This window comes from Athene cunicularia (genome assembly GCF_003259725.1).
Source record: "Athene cunicularia isolate RWA chromosome 3 unlocalized genomic scaffold, athCun1 chr3_part1, whole genome shotgun sequence".
Lineage (NCBI taxonomy): Eukaryota > Metazoa > Chordata > Aves > Strigiformes > Strigidae > Athene > Athene cunicularia.
Genome location: NW_020799097.1, coordinates 77,322,121 through 77,345,592, shown reverse-complemented (window position 1 = coordinate 77,345,592; position 23,472 = coordinate 77,322,121). Strand labels below are relative to the sequence as shown.

General features: G+C 36.7%; 1 protein-coding gene across 1 annotated transcript; it reads right to left on the bottom strand.

The window, feature by feature from the left end:
- Positions 1-6,141: 6,141 nt before the first annotated feature.
- Positions 6,142-23,253, bottom strand: FGFR1OP (FGFR1 oncogene partner; the record flags this gene model as incomplete). The annotated part of the gene is made up of 12 exons (XM_026845361.1): positions 6,142-7,700; positions 8,112-8,202; positions 8,930-8,969; positions 9,686-9,754; positions 10,132-10,241; positions 10,466-10,546; positions 12,941-13,158; positions 17,577-17,660; positions 18,449-18,583; positions 20,425-20,513; positions 21,155-21,209; positions 23,110-23,253. Coding segments are annotated over 12 exons (1,191 nt in total), but the record flags the coding sequence as incomplete, so codon positions are not given.
- Positions 23,254-23,472: the final 219 nt, after the last annotated feature.

The window sequence follows — 23,472 nt, the reverse complement described above, 5'->3', positions numbered from 1 at the left end:
GCTCTGACCTCTCTCTATTCTGTACTGGGGAGTCCAAACTGAACACAATACTCCAGGCCTTGTCTCACAAGGAAGGGAATATAGGGGAAATAACCACTTCGTATCTGTAGCCAGCAGGCTGACTCACTTTTCCAGGCATCCGCTCTTCACAGCTGCCCCCAGGCCCTTTTCTGCAGAGCCCAGCTCGTCTGTCCACAATTTGGCTACATAGATGCTTTGGGAGAATTTGTCTAAAGCCAAAGAACATGACATCCACTATTGCCCTCAGAGCCATGATAGAAGGGGATTGTATTGGTCAGGCAAAATTTGCCCATCATAAACCCATGCTGGCTGTTCTCAGTCACCTTATTTTCTTTCAGGTACTTAGAAATGGATGACACAACGAGTTATTTCAAATTTCCCAGTGACTGAGGTGAGGCAAACTGGTCTGTTGCTTGCTGGATCCTCCTTCTCACCTTTTTAAAAGCTAGATGTAACATTTTCCTTTTTCAAGTTATCAGGAATGTCCCTTGATCACCACGACCTTTCAAAGAAGTCTAAGAGCAGACCTTGCCAGTAAAGACAGAAGCAAAGAAGAAACAGTACCTCAGTCTTTTTTACTTTATCTTCATCACTAGGTCACCCACTCCATTCAGCAGCAGGCCCACATTCTCCTTCATTTTCCTTTCACTAATTATCCCCCACGGGAGATATGGACACGCATACGACAAATATGATCAAGCAATGCCAATTTATTGAAGGTAAACAAGCCCTTTTATAGCTTTCTCCTGTGTACTAGAATGGTACATGACAATTCCTTATGATTGAACATTAGCTCTGTCCACATGCTTCAAGCCTTCTTGCAATTGGGTAATAAGCACCACACCAGCCTTGCTTAATGTATTTCTCTGCCCAACACATTCCCTGGAGTTGTTTGTTTGTCGAGATCTTTGTCCTCCCTTCAGGGTGATGTCCTTGTTGAGGCTGCGGCTCTTATCAGTCTTGCTCACATGTCCATTCTCTCACAGAAAGCCCTTTAGGATCCCTACACCCTCCTTGTGGAAACCTTTCTTGTTGCCTTCACATCCTGTGCTAATTTCAGCTCCAGCCAAGCTTTGATGTCCCCTTGTACTGTTCCCGTATGCCTGTGCAGTTCCATAGTCATCCCTTGCAGCCCATTCTCACTTGCACTTTCCATACAATTTTTGCATTTGAGCTCAGCCTGGAGTTTCTCAATCAGCCAGTCTGTCCTCCTTCTATGCCTCTGCATTGTTTTGCATAGTGAAAGGAATCCCTTTCAAAGGCAGCCAGCTCTGGCCCTGGTACCCCTCAGAGCAGCCTCCCACAGGTTCCTGCCAAACAGAACCCTGAACAAGATAGAGTTAACTTCCTTGAAGTCCAAGACTCTTGCTACCTGTCTTCCTCTCTGCTCTCAGTCTTTTTAACTATCATCTCGTGGTCACTGTAGCCAAGGTTGCCATTGCATCTGAGTCCTTCTTCCTTATTCCTGGGTAGCAGATCTAGATCCCCCAATCCTGTCCATCATTCAAGTAAAAGATGGCCCCTCACACACTGTAAGTCTCCTGGCTTGTTTGTGTTCTGCCATGTTGCAGTTCCTGCAAATCAGAGGTGCTTAAAAGTACCCATGAAAACCACAGCATGCAGTCAGAAGACTTTTTCAAATTGTTTAAGGAAGGTTTCATTCTCTTCCTTTTCTTGAGTGGTCTGTTGCAGGTGCCTACCACAATATCCCCTTTGTTGGCCTCCCCTTCAGCCATGATAAACTCCTGGCGGGCGTCGTCAGGGCTTTTTCTATTCCATTTACGTTCTGCACATTCAGACTCCTCATTTGGGGACCTCCCCCTCTCCATTCTTTTTTCCTGACTGCTTGTTGAGCTTGTGTCCATCCATTGAAGCATTCCAGTCATGCAAGCTATTCCACTGTGTTCCTGTCATCCCAGTGATGTCACAGCTTAGTGACTGCACAGACTTTCTCTTGTATTCTCTGTTGCACATTTGTGGAAAAGAACCTTGGATGATCCCAGTCACCCCCATTTCTTGCAACAAGGGATGTCCCTCCCTCAGACTTTCCTGTGCGTGCTCCCTTCAACTCCCAGATACCTGCAGGCTTTGGTCTCCACACCCAACAAACCTAGTTTAAACTCTTCACAAGGTCAGCAACCCTACCAAAGATAATCATCTTCATCAGGTGCATCCTGCCTTTTCCTAGCACTTCATTCCTCAAAGACAGTCCCATAGACATAAAGAACCCCAAACAGCATCTTGCCCATGACACCAGCAACACACTAGAGGTGGGGTTGGGCAAAGAACAAACAGGTCTGACGGGCAGGAGGGTGCCTTCTGCCCTTTGCAGAAGGAAGTCCCTGATTACTGTTCCCCATCACTTTCAGCCTGTCTCCAACAGCACAGCTAGATGCATCCCCCCAAAAAAGTCACTCAACCTTGTTGTCAGGGCTCTACAGTTTTCTCAGTAAACATCTGAAATGGGAGAAAAAGTTTTCATATTTAGCCCTCCCTGGGAGCCCCCCCCTGGTTAAACAATGCCTCTGTCCCTCCCCTCCTTCCCTGCAATGGGGGACTGGGGGTCTTGCTTTAAAAACGGCCACAGAATACCTCTGCCCTTGGGTTGGCATTCCTGCTGCCATCTGGTCTGCTTCACCAGGCAGCTCAGTGTCATGACCAGAGCACAGCTCCCGCAGGTGCGGCTGCTGCCGTCCCAACCCCTGAGAAGCTCCAGGCTCTCCCTGCAGCCTGAATGCGGACAGCCACATCCTCCCGAGGGTTGTGTCTGGGTTGAGGGCTCCCGTGCGCCACGGTAGTTGCCCTGGCTAGTGCTGAGGACTGCAGCTTGTCACCATCACCAGTGTGCCCTCTAGTGGTCTCAAGCACCATCCCTGGCCTTACCGTTCACCCTCTTCCACTTGTTCACACAGGCTGCTCGCAGGGGTCCTTAGGTGTTAAAAAATAAGATGAACACAAGCCTGCTCTGCTCCCCTGTACTCAGCAAGCAACTGAGCCATCTCTCAGTTCTGAGTTGCATTTCCCCCACCCTACACATGCTGGCTCCCGCAGGCAGGCTGCTTCCTCATGTACCAGGTGCTGACCAAGACACGGAAGCCCAACACACACCTCCTATGTCCCCATTAGAGCTCCTCCTCAGTGTGCAACTCCTCATACCGCCTTCTGTTCCCAGCTGCAGTGCATTCAGTTCATAAGCACCAGGTCTGAACTTTTTTCTCCTTCACTGTGCTTATAAAGCTTTAAAAACCTGTTTTGAGGAACTTACAATGCATTCTGTTGCCCTATGTCAAAAGACACAAAGGCAAAAAACCTCAACACTAGAAGCAAACACTCAGTTCATTGAACAAATCAAGCGTTCCCCAAAATAACCTTTTAATTATATGCTCAACTTTGGTGTGATCTATTGTTCCTTGACTACTGTACCAAGACATCACTTGAAGACTGCCCTAGTGAAAAAGAATGATGGTCTATCCTCCTTCTGTACTTAAAGGCTCTCTATTCATTTACTGGCCATTTCTCCCCCAAACCTACAATGGACATAGCTAAGGTGATTCATTTCAAGGCCTGTTCTTTGAAGAGCCAGTTATATACTTATATTTTGCCCTGTGAAATATTAAAAAGAATAAATTATTTGGAAAAAGTTACACAAGAAGTTTTGAACGTGATTGACTATAAGACATTATGGACATATTCCAAAGAAGTGACACTGTGCAAAGGACAGCTAAATGCATTTTGTCTATTATTCTCTATTTAAAAACCCCCAGACAAAACACAGCAGCAACAAATTTTAGTACCCCAGTAACCTGAAACCAGAAATTGTATGCTAGATGTCACTGGGCATTATTTCCCCCCCATTTTTATTAGAATTTAGTACTGTTCATCATATATAAACAAAAGGAACTGACACATTTGATGTTCATTATAGTTCCATCAGAGGTTCAATCTCTGGGTAACTCAATGACCTTGAATAGCCCAGTTCCTTTTTTTTTTAGAAATCAAGGTAGTCATATATTGCAAGTTACATTTTTGCAATACTGCACTCATTATAGCTAGTCTGTAGAGTATTTTGTTTCAAGATGAATGAGATCACTTACAAATCTACCAAAACTACATCTTTTACAACTCAGAAAACTTCTCTCTTGGCTCTGCTTTACAAGGAAAACATCAAACCAAAGAGACCTCCTAAACAAGATTCATCTGGCACTTCCCAAAGTGAACACTGTAGCGATCTTGCCAACATTAATTCCTGCTGCCTAGACAATACTAAAACTAGAAGTTTGTCAGCTTTTATCTACAACTGAACTGAAATATCCATGAATGCATTCTTTCCTGAAGAGAAGGCTGGGCTTTGTAGAAACGATTTCATCAGTGAAAATTACTACACTAAAAAGCTAAGTAGTAAACACCTTTATCACTATCACCCAGTGACCCTGTCAGTTACAGAAGTATGTACATTGTCTCAAGAGCTAGATACATTGTCTAAATCAGGGCTATATTGTCAAAAGAGTCTGGGAAAAATGTTGCTTAGGAGGAAATATTTTATCAGATGTGCCATTGTTTTTCACTTTGTTTTAAAAAAGTGAAAAAAGGGTGGAATACAACAACTTTGCTACAAAAAAAAAAAAAAAAAAAAAAAAAAAAAAAAGGAGATAGTTTTTGTTTTTATAATCCATCCTCATTACCCCTCATTACCATAGTTCTACTAATGGTATGGAAATGTCAGCCATAGCTTAGCTCTTTATTTTTTACTTCCGGAAATGACAGGATTTGCTAAACAAATGACAGAGTGTAAGCATCTAACAAAAAAGCATGTTTCTAACCAGACCTAGTTGGTACAGAACTGTAGAGACCAGTCATAAGTGCCCCTCTTAGATGCTTCCTTCTGTTTTCAGAGATATCTGTGAAAAGGTAGAACCAATACAGAACATCACTGACAGGAACATTCCACATGTTTTTGACAGTTAATTCTAACAGACAGATGAGGTTGGGGATTCAACTGCATTAGATCCTTTAGGGAGACACCTAATGTAAAATAACAACACTGAAACATACAGCAAAACAAGCATTTAAGAGAGCTTGTCAGTCATGTTTAAGTAACTCAAACTAACAACAGTTAACAAGACAAAATTTTCCAATCAAGATAGGATTTTTCCCCCCCTTTTGTCTGTTGAATCATACTCCATCTGACAACTCAGTCTGATACACAGTAACCTTATTCAGTCTGGTCTTAATCAGTCTTTAGGATTCACCAACAGGAACAGCAAGATCCTTTTGAGCTTAGAAGAAGCCCGAGCATGCACATGTTCTCAGCTGCGTACTGGACTATGAAAAACATATTTTTCAGTAAACCCTCCCAACACCCACAGGGCTTCCTGAAATTCCTAAAGTTTAAGATTTTTTTGGTTCAAGAAGTCTCAAAAATACAATTTAGCCAGCACAATAGCTTTATTTTGCAATTTGAATTATTATACACAATTCAGTAAAAGTCCACAGGAGGAACAGCATGGAGACACTACTTTTTTGGCATTTCCTTAAATTAGAGCCAAAGTGCAAGGTCTCCATTTAACCCTCAAGGTAAGAGAATAACACTTCACTGTTAACAAAAGTCATGTTAACACTCAAAATATTTAGTTATTTAAAAGGCCACATCTTCAAATGCAATTAGAAATCATTTAATAAAGTTTTTGTTTCTTTTGGTATGATAAATTGCCACTTATCCTACAGCTAACAGGTAAGGAACATCATGTTTTCTGAAAACATGTAAAACACCAAACACCACTGTCTGTACATTATTCCATACACCTTAAAAATGAATGTCAGAAATCAATTGTTCCCAGGGATTTTATTTCCTTCAGACATGCTGTTGGTCTTAAAGAAAGAAAGGTCTAAACCCAACTTTCCGTACATAGTATCTTGAGGCACATGTTCCCCCATACTTAAAGGAATTTTTACACGGGATGTATTGTACGTTACAATGCTGTTACTATTTAAAGTCTATGGCACATTGATTTTTTGGGGATGAAAAAAAAATCTTCTCTGTGTCCAGCTGCTACAATATGGCACAAAATTAGACGTTAACAGCATGACTAAATATTCTGATACTTTTTTGCTGGCTATTTTGGGGTGCACATAAATAAAAGGCACACTTTCCCCTCTCTCCTCTTAAATCATTTATGTACTGTACAAGCCTAACTTCCCAGCACTGCTCCATTCCTGCTGGCCCAGTGCAAAAAAAGATTTAAGTCAGCATCCAATGCTAGTAGCAGCTCTCTATGCTTAACCAATGGCTTTAGTTTAGCATGCTACTTCCACTGTGGTGACCACTGATGAGAGGCCAACAGTGTTCCTGAAAAAAATTACAAAGCCTTAAAAAAAAAATTAAGTTATTTATATTCACTTACATGTATATTTTCCAAATGTGTTTACAATGTTCAGAAAGTGCACATTTTGAAGTCCTGTTTATTACAGATGTCCATGACCTATAAATTATAGCAGCGCCATGTACAACAGTATCATTAAAGAATGTCAATGTTTCTATTACTGACCCTGTTTTGCAAGAGTATAATGAAAATACAAGAATTTGTTCTTAGCTAGAACTTAGTGTCGGTAATGTCTTCGGCTTGGTATTTTTAAATATTTGCATTTAATTCTGTACAGCAGTCAATCTGAAAAACAGAAGGTTAGTGGTTTCACTTTTTGGCGCTCATTTTTCTGAAACAAGGATTTTCAAGAATGAAAGTGAGCTTACAGCACATGAAGAGCCCTCTATAATAAAAGCTCCACAAACCATTACCACACTGTTAAAAACTTAACAAAAAACAATAGTTAATGATTTGTGGATCCTTACAAAACTACTTTTTATGATTTAAGAACAGGTAACATTGATGAAATTATCATATACAAAACCAGTTTAGGTCTTAACATCAATGGTTGGACAAACATATTTAAACAAGAATATTCAATTAAGACTAGGTCTAAATTTAGCTCCTAAATTTAGCTAAACTTAGATTTGAGAGTTTTAGATACTCCCAATTTGATATGCCTATAAAAAAATAAGTCCAACTTTCAGAAGAGTCTGAAAAACAGCAGTTTCAAGTAAGTCTGGAGCAATTAGGTACTGTGGCTAGAGTTACCATAAATATGTACTACGTGTTGACTTGACAAAACTGTGTTAATAGAAGCGTGAGTTGAACCACTACCTCTGACGGTTCTTGCTTTGGTTATCTTTAAAAAAATTCAGACTGTTACAATAACAGTGCAAGTTCATTATAAAGCCACATGCCTCTCTGCAGATGTTCTCTTATCAATTGGTTTTTATTATGCCCACTGCCAGCAATGGACATTCTGCTTGAAAATCCACCTCCTGCTGTAAAAGGTTTGGCTGAACCTAATGAAGAAAATAATTCTGATCTCAGACTCAAATGGGAACGCACTATTTCATTTAGTTCTTGTTAAGAATATTTGAGAGCCTTCTCCACCTACAGTCTTTCTGAAACACAAGGCACAAATAGGGAGTGGACATTCCAGCAAAAAGTGATTGTCTGAAATTAACAGTCCACAGCAGTCTTCTAGTCCAGCACAATAAACATTTTTGCTGTCCAATTCTATGCCACATCTTCTAGATAATCTGCAACATCACTTAACTGAGAAATGGTAAGGTCTTGCGTGATGCCTTCAAGCTAAAAAATAAATAAAATTACAAACTCAGAAATCATAGAAACAGTAAACATTATTTCTTGTAGTCTTTCATATAGCATCTCATCCTTTTGGCCTCAAGCTCTTTCAGTGAGATTTCATACTCCTTTAGGAGGTGCTCAGACAGATCTTGAGATACAGGGATACTAAATCAATCTCAAATGCATTTTACACATATAGAAACAGACAGTGAATTATGCTACTGAACAACTGTCAAGGGGTTTTTGTTTTGTCTTTTAATCAGTATAGTATCTAACTTGGCAGGAACACTTGGTATAAAAATACAGAATTAAAGTGTATCCTAGGAACCTACAACAATGGCACATTCCTTCACAGAAGGTTACAAAAAAAAGTCAAGAAGAATATCAAGAATAATAATTTTAAAATAATCATACTTTATCACTGGCATTTGACTCTGTTTCCACAGAAATTTCATCTATTTCTTCACCAATACTGATATCACTTTTTTCTGAGCGGTGACTAGTACTAAAAAGAAAGAAAACAATACATGTAGAAATAAGACTTACTTTTCAAACATCCAGGCATTACATTCACTTTCACTTTATACCTGACATATGATTGGGATTTCAATTCCTAGCAAATTAAATATGAAGTTATTTAAAAACCCATAACACCTAAAAGCTTTCTATGTAGACGAAGCCATGATAAATACCAATAAATACTTTGGCCTCAATCCTGCAGTTTACAACACCAATACCTTCACATCACAAGGATAAAGCTGTTAAGTATTTATTACTGACTACTTATGATGCTTTATTTTTTAGCTGAATATTTCAGCACACACCATATTGTCTAATGGCATTAATAATAGTTAAAACATTGTTAAGTGCATGGTTCAGGAAAAAACACCAAACACCTGCTACAGATAACTAACAAATTTAGCACCAGGTTTTTAAGGAACTTGTTACCCACTGCACAAAAGCGGTCTGTTTTGTTTTGTTTTGGTGTGGGGTTTTTTGGGTGGGTTTTATTTTGTTTGTTTTTTGGGTTGGTTTTTTTTGTGTTTTTTTTTTTTTTTTTAAGATTTGTAACTATATGTATTAAACCAGCAAACTGAAGTTTAATGGAGTTCAAAGATACTGACAAACTCCAGCAATAATGACTAGCTGAAATATTATGAACTCAAATATGCTAGTGTATATGCTTACAATTCATTAAATACTATGTTGCTGCAGTATCATCCTTCTCTTACCTGTTGAAGTCATCAGCATACTCATCCTCATCTCCATTTCCTAAATAATTTTTAAAATGTATTAATCAAACAAGGTTTCTCTTTAGAAAATGCAAAAAATAAATCTATTCCTGCACCAAAATACATTGATGGCAAGCAAGTGTGGGAGTAGATTGAATTACTTGTGAAGATTATTAAGAGTAAAGGAGTTTATGTTGCTTATTAATTAATCTCACAAATACATTTTCAGGATGTTGACTACATTGCTGAAGATAACATTTAAATACTTAGCAGGACTATCTTTAGACACCTGATAGTTCTTGTATCACATCGTCTTCATATTCTCCTAAAGCTTACAAAGCAACTTTCAAAAGTTTGAAGACCAAATAAACATGCCACTGAAAAACACTAAGACAAGACTTGTCTGACTAACTTTTTCCACAAACGGAAAACCCCTCTTTTCATAGGAGCCTAGATAACAAAATTTATCACTTGATACCAGCAAACATATAATCAGAATGAATCAAATTTTTGCTGCATGTGTAAAATACTAATCCACATACAATACACCAGTCTTCACTTTTCTGTATTTCTTTAGACCAGATTTTGCTCTTAACTTCAGTAAGTTTCACACTGGTGTTAAACAAAAGTGACAGAAGTAAAAGCCAAAGATTTTAACTCAATATGTGTATTTAAGTTTCTCAGATTCCTCTAAGAAGCCAGGCCAGAACTTATAGTTAAAAATATCAGAGCTTCCTCATGTTTAGCAGTACTTGCCTAATTCTAGTGATCCCAGTTTTGCATTCACCAACCTCAGGTCTTTCAAAACAGAGTTTCTATTCAAATCTGTAACAGAACAAAAGCATTTGTATCGGAAATTTGACCTGTGACACCCTAATGAGATCCCACTTAAACATACCCATCAACCATTTATAACAAGTATTCTTCAGTAGAATTTTATACTCCTGAAAACTGCTCTATATACATAAAAAACAAGGAGTTTAAGCATTTCACACTCCAAAACATAAGATGTCCCAATGGTAGCATAATATATCAAAACTAGTATGCAAACACTCAGTGAAACAAGTATTACTACAAAGCACATTACAACCAGAAGGGGGCCACATACTTAATCATATTTGCATCTGAATGAGTAGATCGTTCAGCACATTATGGGAAGTTCTCCTACATTCATCAAAACACACAAACATGTGGAAACTTACTATCAGACTCCTTTGGTGAAGGAGCACCAGTCAGGGAGCTTAACCCACTTTTTAGAGGTGGTGCATCAGAAAGGGATACTAGACCTCCTGCTTTATTAGCGTCAGTTTTCCTAAAACGAAACAAATAAATAAATAAGTACTCCACAGAGCTGTAAAATGTGCATAGTGACTTTCTTTTCTATTATTTACTAAATTGTCATAAAACTAGAACAGCAATATTTACAGCAAAATGAGCAAGGGGAAAGGACTATTAATTCTGTAATCTTAAAGACAGTAAGGAGTTTACTGGCACAAGTGTCAAGCAAGACATTCAGTAAGAAAGTCACTTTCTCACCTATGCAAAGACTTCTGCCTGCCTTCTTTCACAGACAGAGCTCCTGCACCTCCATCAGCATCGTTATTTTTATCAGGGGGCCTTTCATTATCCCCCCATGTAAATGCAGCCAAAAGAAGAAAGATTCAGATATAAATCCATATTTAAATTAGTTTTAAAACTAAAAGACATCATGTCTGATGAAACTATTAATCCTAAGAGTAGTTACTTCACAGAATGAAAACCTCTCGGTTATAGCAAGAGCGATCTCATCATCATGTGTTAAAGTTCACCAGGCTAGTATCTATTCCATTTATCTACTTAAAACTGTTGAGTTCATATACTACTTGCAAGTAAAGGATGAAGAAACACTACTAAAAAGAGATCAAGATTTTCACATTTAGTATTACCAGAACTGTTTGTTACTGTGATTGCATTCCTATTAGTAACAGACAACATTCAAATTGTTCATTATATCATCAAAATACCACATATACCACCACATAGTAAAACACTTCAAAATTTTGAACAATTGGTCAGAGAACTAAGGGCAATGAGAGCCCTGGGTCACCTCTTACTCTGTCCTTAGTAACTGCTTGCTCACTTCCTCAATAACACAGCTTTCTTAACAGAATGGCCAAAGCTCCCATAAGACATTTACCCTTTTGCAAACCAAGCGATGCTGGTGCCTCTCCTACTTACTCATCCCTTCAGACTCAGGCATATCAGCACAACATACCACAAAGGGATTTCACCTGAAGAGTATGTTCTTTTCTATCCTCTAGAGGAGCTACCAGGAGGGTAGAAGCAAAAGACTCAGCAGAGACGGTTCAGTCACAATTAGTTGCTAGCTCATTATTAATATATCCAGCAACCCTTATTATGAAACATTACTATAATAGCTACATCACAATAACACTGTAAGGTTCAAGTTACTACTTGGTGGACTGTGACCCTACTACAGGCACACATAATTTGGAAATATTTTTTTCTGTAGGGAGTTTCTCTACTAGGAAAAAAATCCTTATTTTACTGAATAATTAAGAACCTTTCTTCTGTCACCTTTTTAAAGAAAACCAGTTTATCCAATTTCAAAGTGATTTTCCCTTCTTGTCATATGAAAATGCTTGAACAGTTAGTAAATATTATTATTATTATCCAGAAGTTTCTCCAGCCTTTCTAGTTTTCCCAACTTATCATCTAAACCTATTTTATGGCAAAATAACCACCAGCTAATTGTTAGACTTCATTAGTTAAATGTTAGTTAAATGAGCTCTTGAGTAAGGAGGAATAAATGCACTCAGATGGTTTTAATCTTGATATTTCCAATAAGAGAAAAGAAATACCATAGTAGGGTTATTTGTAACAGAACATTTTCCAGAGAAAAAACACTTCTGTGAGGAAAAAAAATTCCACTTCAACTAAATACATCCAACAAAAACTGTATTATAAATGATCAAAGAGCCTATTAATTTATTAGAAAGAGACCTAGTTTACCTGTCATGATTGTTTTGTGTTGTGCCAGAATGACTCTGTTCCAAGCACAAGCATCTACTGTAGCAATAATACAAAAGATTATGTTGTTCTGCCCACTATCAATGTAGTTGGGGGAAAAAAACAACATAAGGGGAACTACTGTCAAACTGACCTGCAAATGCTTCTGCAACCTCTTCTGGTAACCTCTACTAAGATAGAATAATTCTCAAATTACTTGAGCACAGCAAAAACCACCAAGATCTTGCAGCATTTCTCACTAGAGATATCTAAACTAAGCTTCAAGATAAACCTATCTTTGTGTTATTGTGTCAGGTTTTCAGTTTTATAACAAAGCTGTTGTATAGTTCAGTCACTAGTTTTTGCTTCAAATGGTATTCTTCAGTCATCAGACATAGATGAACAATTTAAAAAATGCCCTTCAGAAGCATCTGCAAAATTGACATATACAGAAATAAAAACACTTCACTGAAAACAGAATTGCACACAAAAGCTGCTGCAATGTCAAGAGGAAGCCCTTGGCTGTGCAAAAACATTCCTTACTCTCACAGTTTATGGAGGCAGTTTGAATATTCACCACATTTTTTTGTACTCCTTACAAAGTCATAGAGATATCTAAAGCACTATCCCTTGCATTGTCCACTTCCTTTAGTACTGATCAGCACCGCAGCTCTGCTGCAAGAAGAAACACTGACGTCTGTGCCTCACACACATTCATTCCACCAAAGAAATAGGCTGGGGACATTATATAGTCCAACTGATGCAACTTGAAGTGAGACAGGTTTTCCATTCATGGTACATCCATGAGATCCCAGATGACACTGTGCATTTCAAAGAATAGAATCATAAAAATGTAGATTTCAGAAACAAAATGTTACATAAAAGATCTAAACACTCGCATTTATAAGAGCAAATAATCAAACATCAGCTAGCTCTCAGCAGTCTGAAAGAACACTGAGGACAAAATAAACCTGTATTAAGTAGAACATCCATGTTACTTACCAGCCATAAGTTCTTTCTGGTTTAGGTATAGGATCATCAAAAAAAGAATCTCCCTCTACATCATCTTCATCCACACCTGGATCACTTTTTTCTTTGGTATTTAAGTCTTTGTTTTCTAGTTGAGGATCTAGTTTTGTTTCATTAGGCAGAAAATGAATGCTTCTTTTGCTTGCTTCCCCTGACGAGACACTTGTATCACTTTGAGTGGTTTCAGCAGCCTTGAAAGACAAATAAAAACGCCTCACTGAAGGAAATAAGTATTTATGTCTTAAAATACTATAAGTGGTAATATAAACACACAACATATAATATACACCTACAATCACATTTTTAAAAGTTAGCTCGAATTTATTACTGCTTCTCAGAAATTGAATTATTAGTGTCATCAGGAATCACACAAGAGAAAAAAGTTGCTTTAATACTTTAGAAAGGAAATGTTCTTTACTGTTGCTGTCATTAAAAAATTTTGTTCCATCCCCTGCATTGCTTTGCTACCTAGATGACCTCTATTATAAAAGCAATTTTAAAAGATATTGCTTATGAAATAAATCAATCTACCAACAGGTTCTTACCTCCTAGCTTTGAACATAGCAGGGTTTGTTTTACAGCCTGAAAGTTACAATGCTTTATTAGTGTGACTTTACAACTCATCTATTAATTACAGCCTTTGTCTTCAAAAGAAATCAATTTAAACCCATGCAAATTACTCTAACTTCCATATTAAATGGTAATCTCTGCAATATAATATTAGGCTTTAAAGCAGCAAGCATAAGACAACTGCAGTTGACACATTCTCCCTCCAAATACTAAAACCAAAACCAACACAAACAAGATTCTTTAAAAGTACGTAACTTTCAGTCTTTGTATCATGCTTATGGCTCAGTCCTACAGATACTCAAGCATGGAAAGACTATTCTATATGCTAACTTTAAGATCAAGAAATACAGTTCAAGTTGTGTCTTTGCAAAACTTCTTGGCCTAAAAAACAATATTCAAATTTACTTAAAACAATCAAGCTGTTGTGAAAAACATTATTTTTACTTTTAAACAACAGCAACTTTCTACTTAGTAAGCAGTACTGCAATTTCTGTCTTGCCCTAGACTTAGTAAAATTAAGCCAGTGAAAAGATCTATTTATTACATTAACTTCCTTTCTGTACACTAAGAACAGCAATAGTTTTGAAACAAAACCAACAGTATTAATTAATCCAGATAACTGTTATGGAGGCTGCACTGTTCCAAATATTTCTTTATGAGTCATTAACTTTCATTCGGAAGGCTGAAGTAAAATTTTCAGACTGTAGGCCATGAAAATTGAAAAAGGCTACCAAGGTCATTTTATCTCAGGTCACAGAACCAAATTCAATTGCTGGCAGCAGCTCAGGTCTTCTAAGGAAAGAAAGAGTAAGTGGTAGTAACAACAATATCAATATCCTATTCTAGAGGAACAGAATTGTTGTTAAGAGCTTAGTGATACCCTGACTGGAGTAAAAGGGAAGTTACAGCTACTTTTCTCTTCTGGGCCCTGAAAGAGTGAGCTGCTGCTATCTCATCTAAGAAACTACAAGCACAACAGCTGGCCTTTGCTTGAATTCATACATCATTTCACTTTTCCTAAAGGGAAATACCTTCAAATTGTAGTGATAGGTTAAATGCAGCTAAGGGTTCAAAGAACACGCCTACGTTGGGTTTCAGACTAATGGCGTCAAAAAGGTAAGTCGGAGTGTGGTTTCGCACTTGAATTTAAACAAATGCAATTCTCTGCTGTTGCCAAGAGCTGTGGTCTTGATCTCTCTCAACATGCTCCCTTCTACATTACATGTATTGGTTGCCAAGTCACAGTCAGAGCCAGTTCAACTCACAGGTTTGCTGAAAAACCACCAGCGAATATCAAGTTTCAATGAGGAAGTCTAGACTGTTCAGGTCTAGACTGTTCCATCCTGCTCCAGGTGGGACTGGCTAAAGTTTCCTCCTTCTACATTATTTTTACTCCAACTGTGTTGCACAGAAAGAATATTTCCCATCCTGCCTTTGCCAAGGAAAGAGAGAACCAGGAAAAAATATATCCAATAACTGTAGTTCCATTAAGATATTCACTACTTATTCTTAGGGGAGCATGTAATCCAGCCAACAGCTGTTGCTATGAGGAAACATCCACACAGAAATCAATTTTCTCCCATTTCTGAGATAAATATATTTTCACGAAGGATTCAGCAGTATATTTTTAAAAACATTTCCAGAACATACTCATTTATCTCCCACTGCAATGGGATTATTAATTGCTTGCCATAGAAGATGGGTATAAAGGATATAAAAAGCCTGATCATAGATGTTAACTTGTGGGAAATTATATTTTACCTGCAACCTCACCACATCAGAAAGAGTATGCAAATGAAAGTGTTTTTATCATCACCTTGGCTGCTGCTGCATGCCATAAGTATTCAACTCAACTGTGATGTTCTGACAATGACAAAACTTAAAAAAAGAAAACATGGTTCAGTGAATGACCTTTTACCACACTACTTGCTCAGAATTAAATATCTGGTAGATTCTCTGAAATTTAACACCTTAAAATAAATCTTAGAATCACTTTCCTGTGTCCATATAGTTATGGGGATTAAGTATATATACATTAACAAAATGCCACTATTGACTGGACCAGTCCCAATCACTATCATTAAGCTGAAGTCAACAGAAGTTTTTGCATCTATGGACAAGTGCATCTAAATAGTCAATAGCATCCTGAAGAAGAATTCTGACAACCTCAACACAGAGAAGAATACGATGCACTGAAATACAGTATCACTTCTGGAAAACAGCACTAGTCTTTGGAAGTCATTCAGATACAGTTTATTTTCTACCCAGTTTGGACAGCACTATTTGAGCCGGGTACAGGAGTTCCTGTTTTGTATAGGCCCAAACAATAGTGATATAAGAACTAAGACTGTAATTTATTCCTGTTATAAACAGGAATGACTGTTACTACTCGATGACACCTCCTCTAAAGCAGTTTCCAGTCATCACTTAAAACTCATTCTTGTCAATCTAGTTTCTTAATGAAACCAGTGTTAAGATACTATACTCCTCTATGATTGTGCCTGTTTGCCTTGCCCTAATGTATTTCAGACTGGCTAGCTAAGTTCAATCACTGAAAAAAGGGTAGAAGTTCAAAAAACCTAACCAAACAAAAAACCCCCCACAAAACCAAACAAAAAACCTCAAAACCCAAACCAAACAGAAGCCTGGCAGAACTGCACTGCCAAAAGTTCTGTCAAGAACAAACCTAAAGGACTAAGATTCATAGGTTCCAAGACTGTAAGATTCTAAGAGGATGGACTAACTTTGATACATGTGCATGCACACCCACAAACACACCCATATTAAACCAATTTACAAGCTACTGGAACTACATTTTTCCTCCCCTAGACAAATATTCTTTTCCTGAGGAAAAGCCATATGACAAACACTTAGCTCTTCTCTAACCTACTTATGTCAAATAAATTAATTTAAACCTGAAGATGAAAGGTGGTATATGCAAGGGCGAATGTAACACTTGAGACATAACTCATCTCCAGTAGTTGTTCTTAGCTAATCTAGAACCACCATAAGACACAAGAAGGGGCTCAGGTATGAAACAACAGTATTAGTAACAGTGTTATTTAAGCAGCATTCAGATCTTTTTAGTGGTTCAGTTTTGTTTAAAAAAAAAACAACTGGTGCCAAGCAAGAATTAACTTCTCCTAAAGCAGGTTGACATTATTAGACTTTCCATTCAAAGGTCAGTTACAGAAACATTAGCTTTTAAGGTACTATCAACAAGCCACAACTATTAATAAAGTAACTCAATCTTGAAATGAAGCTGCTTTTCAAATTGTATAGTTTTCTGGTCTTGCATGGCAAAAACTGAAGAACCAGAATAAAATGAAGCAGATCCAAACTGAGCTGATATTTTCTTTTATCCTTATCGCTCCCTCTCCCAAATGAATAAATTAACAACAAAATCCACACAGTGTTATATTTCTCAGCTTTCCCTAGTGAGTCGGAAAGCTTCCAAGTTATTTCCAGTAATCTTGAAGAAGCTATTAAAACTTTTTATGTGATCAGATTACATCAATAATTTGAACAAACTTTAGTACTTGAATCAGGGTTGTTTTGCTTTGGGGTTTGTTTGGTTTGTTTTTCACTGGGTGTAGTGGGTAGCTGGTTTCTTGTGGAAAAGAGGCTTAAGTGATCATGCTCCCTTCTGTGTCCTACACTTTCTCCTAATTCTTAAGCTGTGGATCAGTTCCAGTTAAATGTAAAGAAGTTTTAGAGGCCTGGAAGATGTTACTTAATACACCTTTTATGCTAACAGAAAGCAGAGAAAGAAAGCCACAGGCCCCAAAACAAAGACTGTTGTATCCTAACACCTTACCAATCCCAAGTAGCAATCAGCCAGCTGTCCCATAAACAGACAAGTTAATTCCAACCTGTCTGTGTCTCCCAGAGACCCTGTGCACGTGCTGTCACCAACCCAGTTGGAAGAATACAGGACTTCACAGATCATTTAAGTGAATGCCATTGTATAGGCAGTTTCACAGGAGTTCTCTCTTTTACCTATCTCTGTAGCTTTTTCATTATATATAAACAATCTTACCTTATTTGATATAGGGTGCGTACTTGATCTTCCATCAGATGACTTTGATGTGAGGCACAAGCTGTCACTTAGAACTGGAGCCACCTAAAAAGTTTCACATAAACACTTATTAAAAATATATTGAATTTTGTCATAATACCACGCACGAAAAAACAAGGCTGCCAGCCTTCCTCCTTCCTCACACAGTATGCAAACTGTGACACCATGATACTTATGTTAGGAAGTCTATGACAACCATTTTTTAATTTAATCTTTTGCTGGGGTACTGAATGCATCTTGGGTGTAGAGAATTTTCTTTTAAGCCACAATTACAACAGACACTAATCAAATGCTCTTGGCTGGATTTCATTCACTTAGTTAACAACTTAGTTAAATATTCCATTAAAATATTACTATAATTACCTTCAGGTAGTTCAATACTTTCATATATTTAGTTTTGAATACATATGTTTCCAGAACAGCTCTAAAGCTTTTAACAAAACCAATTCTAGGCTTTTCAGGTCATATTAAAGTTAGAAGTATGCCAAAGAAAACAGGTATATTAAAAGTGCTATCAGTCCACACTAAAAATTAGAAAATAAGTGACACATCATTTTTGTGTCATTTAACTGAGTTCACTCTGTGATACTATGTTGAAGCAGAATATTAGTAAAGAGTACTAGGGTGGCATTAAAAAGTAATAGGATAGTCATAATCTTTATTTTTCAGAATTGTTTTCTGATGTTGAAGGCATAATATAGTAAAATAAAGTCTTGAAACAGTATAATACTACAACAATAGCCAAGTGTTCTTAATTTCAGTTCTTAAATCACTGAAAATAAAATGAATAAAGAATTATTAAGGAAGGAAAATTACATGTTAACACTACTTACTTCTCCACTGCCTGAAATCTTTTTCTGCTGACATTTTCTAACCACCTCTAACAACAGGGGACCACCCACAGTACCTTCTGCTTCTGTAATTCCCAAATCTCGAGCTAAATTTTCTCGACCATCAAGGCCATTTAGCTGGATGAAAAAACACACATTTAAAAAAAAATTACAAACACAGAAAGAACTGTTAGAAAACACAATACATATTTTGTAGTATAAGTCCTAAAGCTTTTTGGTCTTATTTAACTCAGCAATATTTTGACTAAACGGTGGTTATTTAAGACTTCCCGTTGCATGTGGACTAAAGTAACGATAGTCTATTGCATCAGTTACTTCTGATCTGTACCTGAACTTAACACAGACCATCCAAAGTTGTTGTACATGCAAGTACTCATCATTAGCACGGTCAGGATTTAAGGATCTATGTGGTCAAGTTACTTTAGCCTATCACTTTTACAAGTGGATCCTAGGACACATAGCCAGTGATTCCAGTAGATTCACAGATGATGGAGAGTCCTCATTCCCATGTGTATAAAAGTACAGGTTAACACTTACAGTCTTGGTTTCACTTTAAAAAAACACAGGTTTGAAGAGAAACAGGGATGAAAGCAACTCAATATCAGCCAAAAAAAAAACCAAAAACCAACTTGACAAGAGAAAAATTAAAGTATACTTTTTAAAACTGAACTTCACATTACAGCAGACGCAGAATGCTGCAGCAAACTCGGGTTGGCATAACCTCAGAACAGCAATGCTGCAAAGGGCACCAGTTAGTCTTGAACTCTTACAACTATTTAGTGACACTTCCTTTCAAAACACTCATCAAGCAAGCACTGAAGCCAGCCATCACCACTCAAGCACACTGAAATGTGGAGGATAGAGAGACAATACAACTGATAGCTCAGAGGCAGGAGCTAGTAGAGGAACACCAAATAAAATCTTTCAGCGCTATACACAGCAGTCTTGGTCAACTTGCTTAAATTTGGCCAGATTTCATATAGGTACTGTAATAGGTGGAAAAGATGCTTTTACTGAAAAAAGGAAGGGGGCATTTCAATGACAATAAGATGCGTTTACATTACAAATAAATTACTGTTCCCACCAGTGAGCGGCCACATGACAGAAAGCATGACTGTTTCTATTTGGTAACATGAACATGAATCTTTGTACCCTTTGTTTATCCTAGTGCAATAAACACAGCTAAGAATATTTAGTAAAGGACAAGAGTGTATGGGATTTTCTTTGATTAAGCCCCTAAAAAGAAACATGAATTCCTGAGAAACAGAAGTCAATTAATTGATTTAACAAAGTTGGATTTTTAATAATTTAGCTATTTAAACTGACGTTAAGAATAAAAATGAACATTTGAGATGTAAAGAGAAATTCTCCAATTAAATGAACTGTTTCAAATGCAAATTTGCTATTAAAACCTTTATATCATAAAAAGAGACAAAGGGACAAACATGATAAAAAGCCTCTAACAATATCAAAAGTCTAAAAGCAAAAAAGTTGGCCTATGTGATCACTGTAGGTCCCGTCTAACTGAACTATTCTATTCAATCACTTTTTGTCATGTACATCTGCAAAGTCCTTTTACTGAAACTTCTCTCAGTACAGATTACTGACATTATTTTAATTTTCATACTAGTTTAATATCATGACATAATAAAATTGTTGGCAAAAAGTGTTGCAGTACTCTTGTATATACTGTTATATGATTTCACAAAAAAATTGTTAATTAAAAATTACCGTATTCTCAAGAACTGATTTTTTTATAAAGAGAATATTCATTCATATTAGCACACTTTCCTGGAATATGTGTCTTTACAGCCATAAGTATCTTTTACTGACTAAATATAAAAAAATTATTTAGAACAAAAGCAAGCAAGTGACTTAAATCTACTATAGCTTCTGTATTCATTGCCATGCCCTCCAAACAATCAGCAGAGCACAGAAATAAAACTAGTATATCTTACCGTGCTTGATTCGGGCTGAAAAACAGCCAATGTAAAATCAAGATTGAAAAAACGTAGAAATTCTGCAACAAGACCTGCTACCAAGCGACCTAAAAATGAGATGAGACAAGTGAAAATACACCAGACAGAAACAATTCTTACTTCAAAGATTTAACATTAACATGGCTTCTGTATGAACATCTGCACTGATTCAACACTCCTACAAACATCACTTAGACATTCAGCAAACTACCACCACAGAGCTAATTTGTATACCAATTACCTAATTTCTAATTCAGCCATCGTATCAAAATTATTTAAATCAGCAATACTGCAGGAACACAGATTGCGCACAAAATTTAGGCATAAGATTACTTTTTTAAACTATTCAGCTGTTTTAAAGATGCCATTTTGGAATTTCTCCTATGCATGCATTTACTCCTGTACCTCTACAGTCAGTTTTCATTGGTTACTGTTCTTAATGGCTCCAAGTTAGCATAATCGTAAATCATGATGAAATATTAATTTAAATGCATTAGTCACCTCAGTTAAAAATACAACTCAAGCAATATTAACTTCAAAAATTATAGATTGACTTTTATCCTCAATGACTAGTAATTATGACATTTGATAGGAACAAAAGTGTCCTTTATGTCATGAAGACTGCTGTGCTGTTAATAAAAGGTTCAAGATTTAATCCTTTGTTTCCTATTTGTACTACTTTGAGAAGTATACTAAACAAAGAACTCACCATCTTTTGTACCTAAAAATTTTTTCAAGCTTTCATTTACCAGAGGTGCTTTGTTCTGTCAAAAAGCAAAAACCAAACAGTAATTAACATCATCCTCATACTAGCAAGAAATCAAAAGCCACAGCAAGTTGGTGTTTTGCTGTACCCTGTTTCACAATGCACCTGGCACATGTAATTCACTTCTTCAGAAATCTACCTTTGTATTAATTCTACTGTCTGCATGTAAAAGCTGCAGAGCCATGTATTTACTTAAGAAAATTAAAACTGTCTCAGTGTTTCTATTATAAAAGCTACAAAGCTAGAATAATTTCACCAGAATTCTTAATGACATACTGATTTTTATTTACTTAATGATTAAAAAGGTAAATTAAGCAGTTAACTTCACAAATTGCTCATCTAAGATAGTGCCAAGTTTGTTTAAGGAAATTCAGTCCCACTTTTTAAAAAAGGGGAATTTACAAATCATCTAGACAAAGTGTAGACTGTGCTAATTAGTGGTTCACACATCAATACTAATCTTCTATCAATTAAAAGACCTTCAAAGATATTACGAAAATGTTTCTTCTCCCTTGTTAGATTTGCCCTCTTCAACCCTGATTTTTAAACAGTGATAAATCAATCTGCTAAGTTTGAGATTGTTAAAATTGCTCAGGGATTTTTCAAACCACGTTCTAAATGCCATTCCTAACATATCAAAAAATCCTGGGTAAGAACCTAAGTCAAATAAAAGGATTAGTTATAGATATTTATCACTACAGTTGTAAATGCTAGCACACACAAGAAAGCACTGTGTGAAAAAAGAAATATATCTTGCTTAATATTTAGGAGTTCAGAATAGTGCTCTAAGTATTAATATATTTCCAGTGTCTCTACAGTGTAAAATTAAAATATCACGATACATTTAAGCCTTTTGAAAAAAAGGGTGAGCCAAGATCAACTGTAGCAAATCTCTGTCCAGTCCTTATCTCCAACCTCCAGAGGCTGTTCTTGGGGTAGTCTATAATATGCTGAAGCTTCCCATAACAGATGGAATGGTTCTGCTATATCACTCTTCCATTAGGTCTTCTTCAGCAATCTTATGTTAGATTTCTGGAATATGGAACTTCATACCAAATAACTACCTCCCCTTCTTACTAATGTCACAATAACATCATCTCAGTTCAGTTTTACAGAAAGAGCACAACCATTTAAGCAGTGAAGGAATATGACAGTCTTCCATTCCTCTCTTTTGAAACAGAGAGCCTGGACATAGAGCACCCTCTCCTCTCTAGTTCTAGAAAAAAGGAAAGACACAGGAAACAAGGCAATGCCAGCAGCATAAGGGGGTCACAAAACTAGTGTCTGCATACCACAGCAGCATTGTTAATCATGCTAGTATCACGTATCCTTAACATTATTGTATTGTCTAGGTATCAGTACATAGTCCATCTCTTAATTCAACATTATTTCTTAAATATAACCAAATTATCCTGAAGTAAGCTTACAACATCCTTATGAGAAATACCAAAAGCATTAGCATACTCAACAAGTAACTGCATTATACTGCTTTCACAATACACTTGTCAAAAAATCCCACTATAATATTTCAAATTTAAAAATGTTATTCCAATTTGATAAAATCTTGATCAGTCAACTAGATTTTTTTTTTCCTTAAAGAAGTATCTGATGGAAGAGATATTTACTTCTGTCCAATTGACCAGAATAACTATCTAAAACCAGCAGAGATAGTTAATTAAAGCTACAGTTTCAAAAGACTATGCAACAATTCCTATATCTAAACATCAGGAAACACCCTGATAGTCCTGTTTTGTGTTCTTTAAGCATCATACTCTTAGGCAACAATACATAATTTTCTCTTGTTACATTTCACAAATAAAAAGTATTAAAAGCTATTATATTTAATTCTACATGAAGAACTATCAGGATGCTGATGATTTTTTTTAAGATTCTCTTACCTCTACTTTCTCTTGTTCTTCTAATGCCAAAAAAACAGCTGCTCGCAACTCTGCCTGCCAAATAAAAAAACAACAAAACCAAACAGCATTTCTACAAGCACTGTTTTCCCTATGCAAATAGAATGCAAAGAGCCTGCAAGGACCTTAACAGCTATTTGTTTTTCCTCAAGCAACTTGGCATCGATTGTAATCTACACCAGCGCAATTAAAACACTTAAGATTACAGGCAATGTGACTTGAGGCTGAGAAAGAAAAGTTTTCAGTCTGAGAACAAAAGCGGGGGCAGCAGGAGTTGATAAAAGAATTCCTAAATTATTTCTTCAAACACAGAAAGATTCCAAGTTACTTACATTATCCCCTATT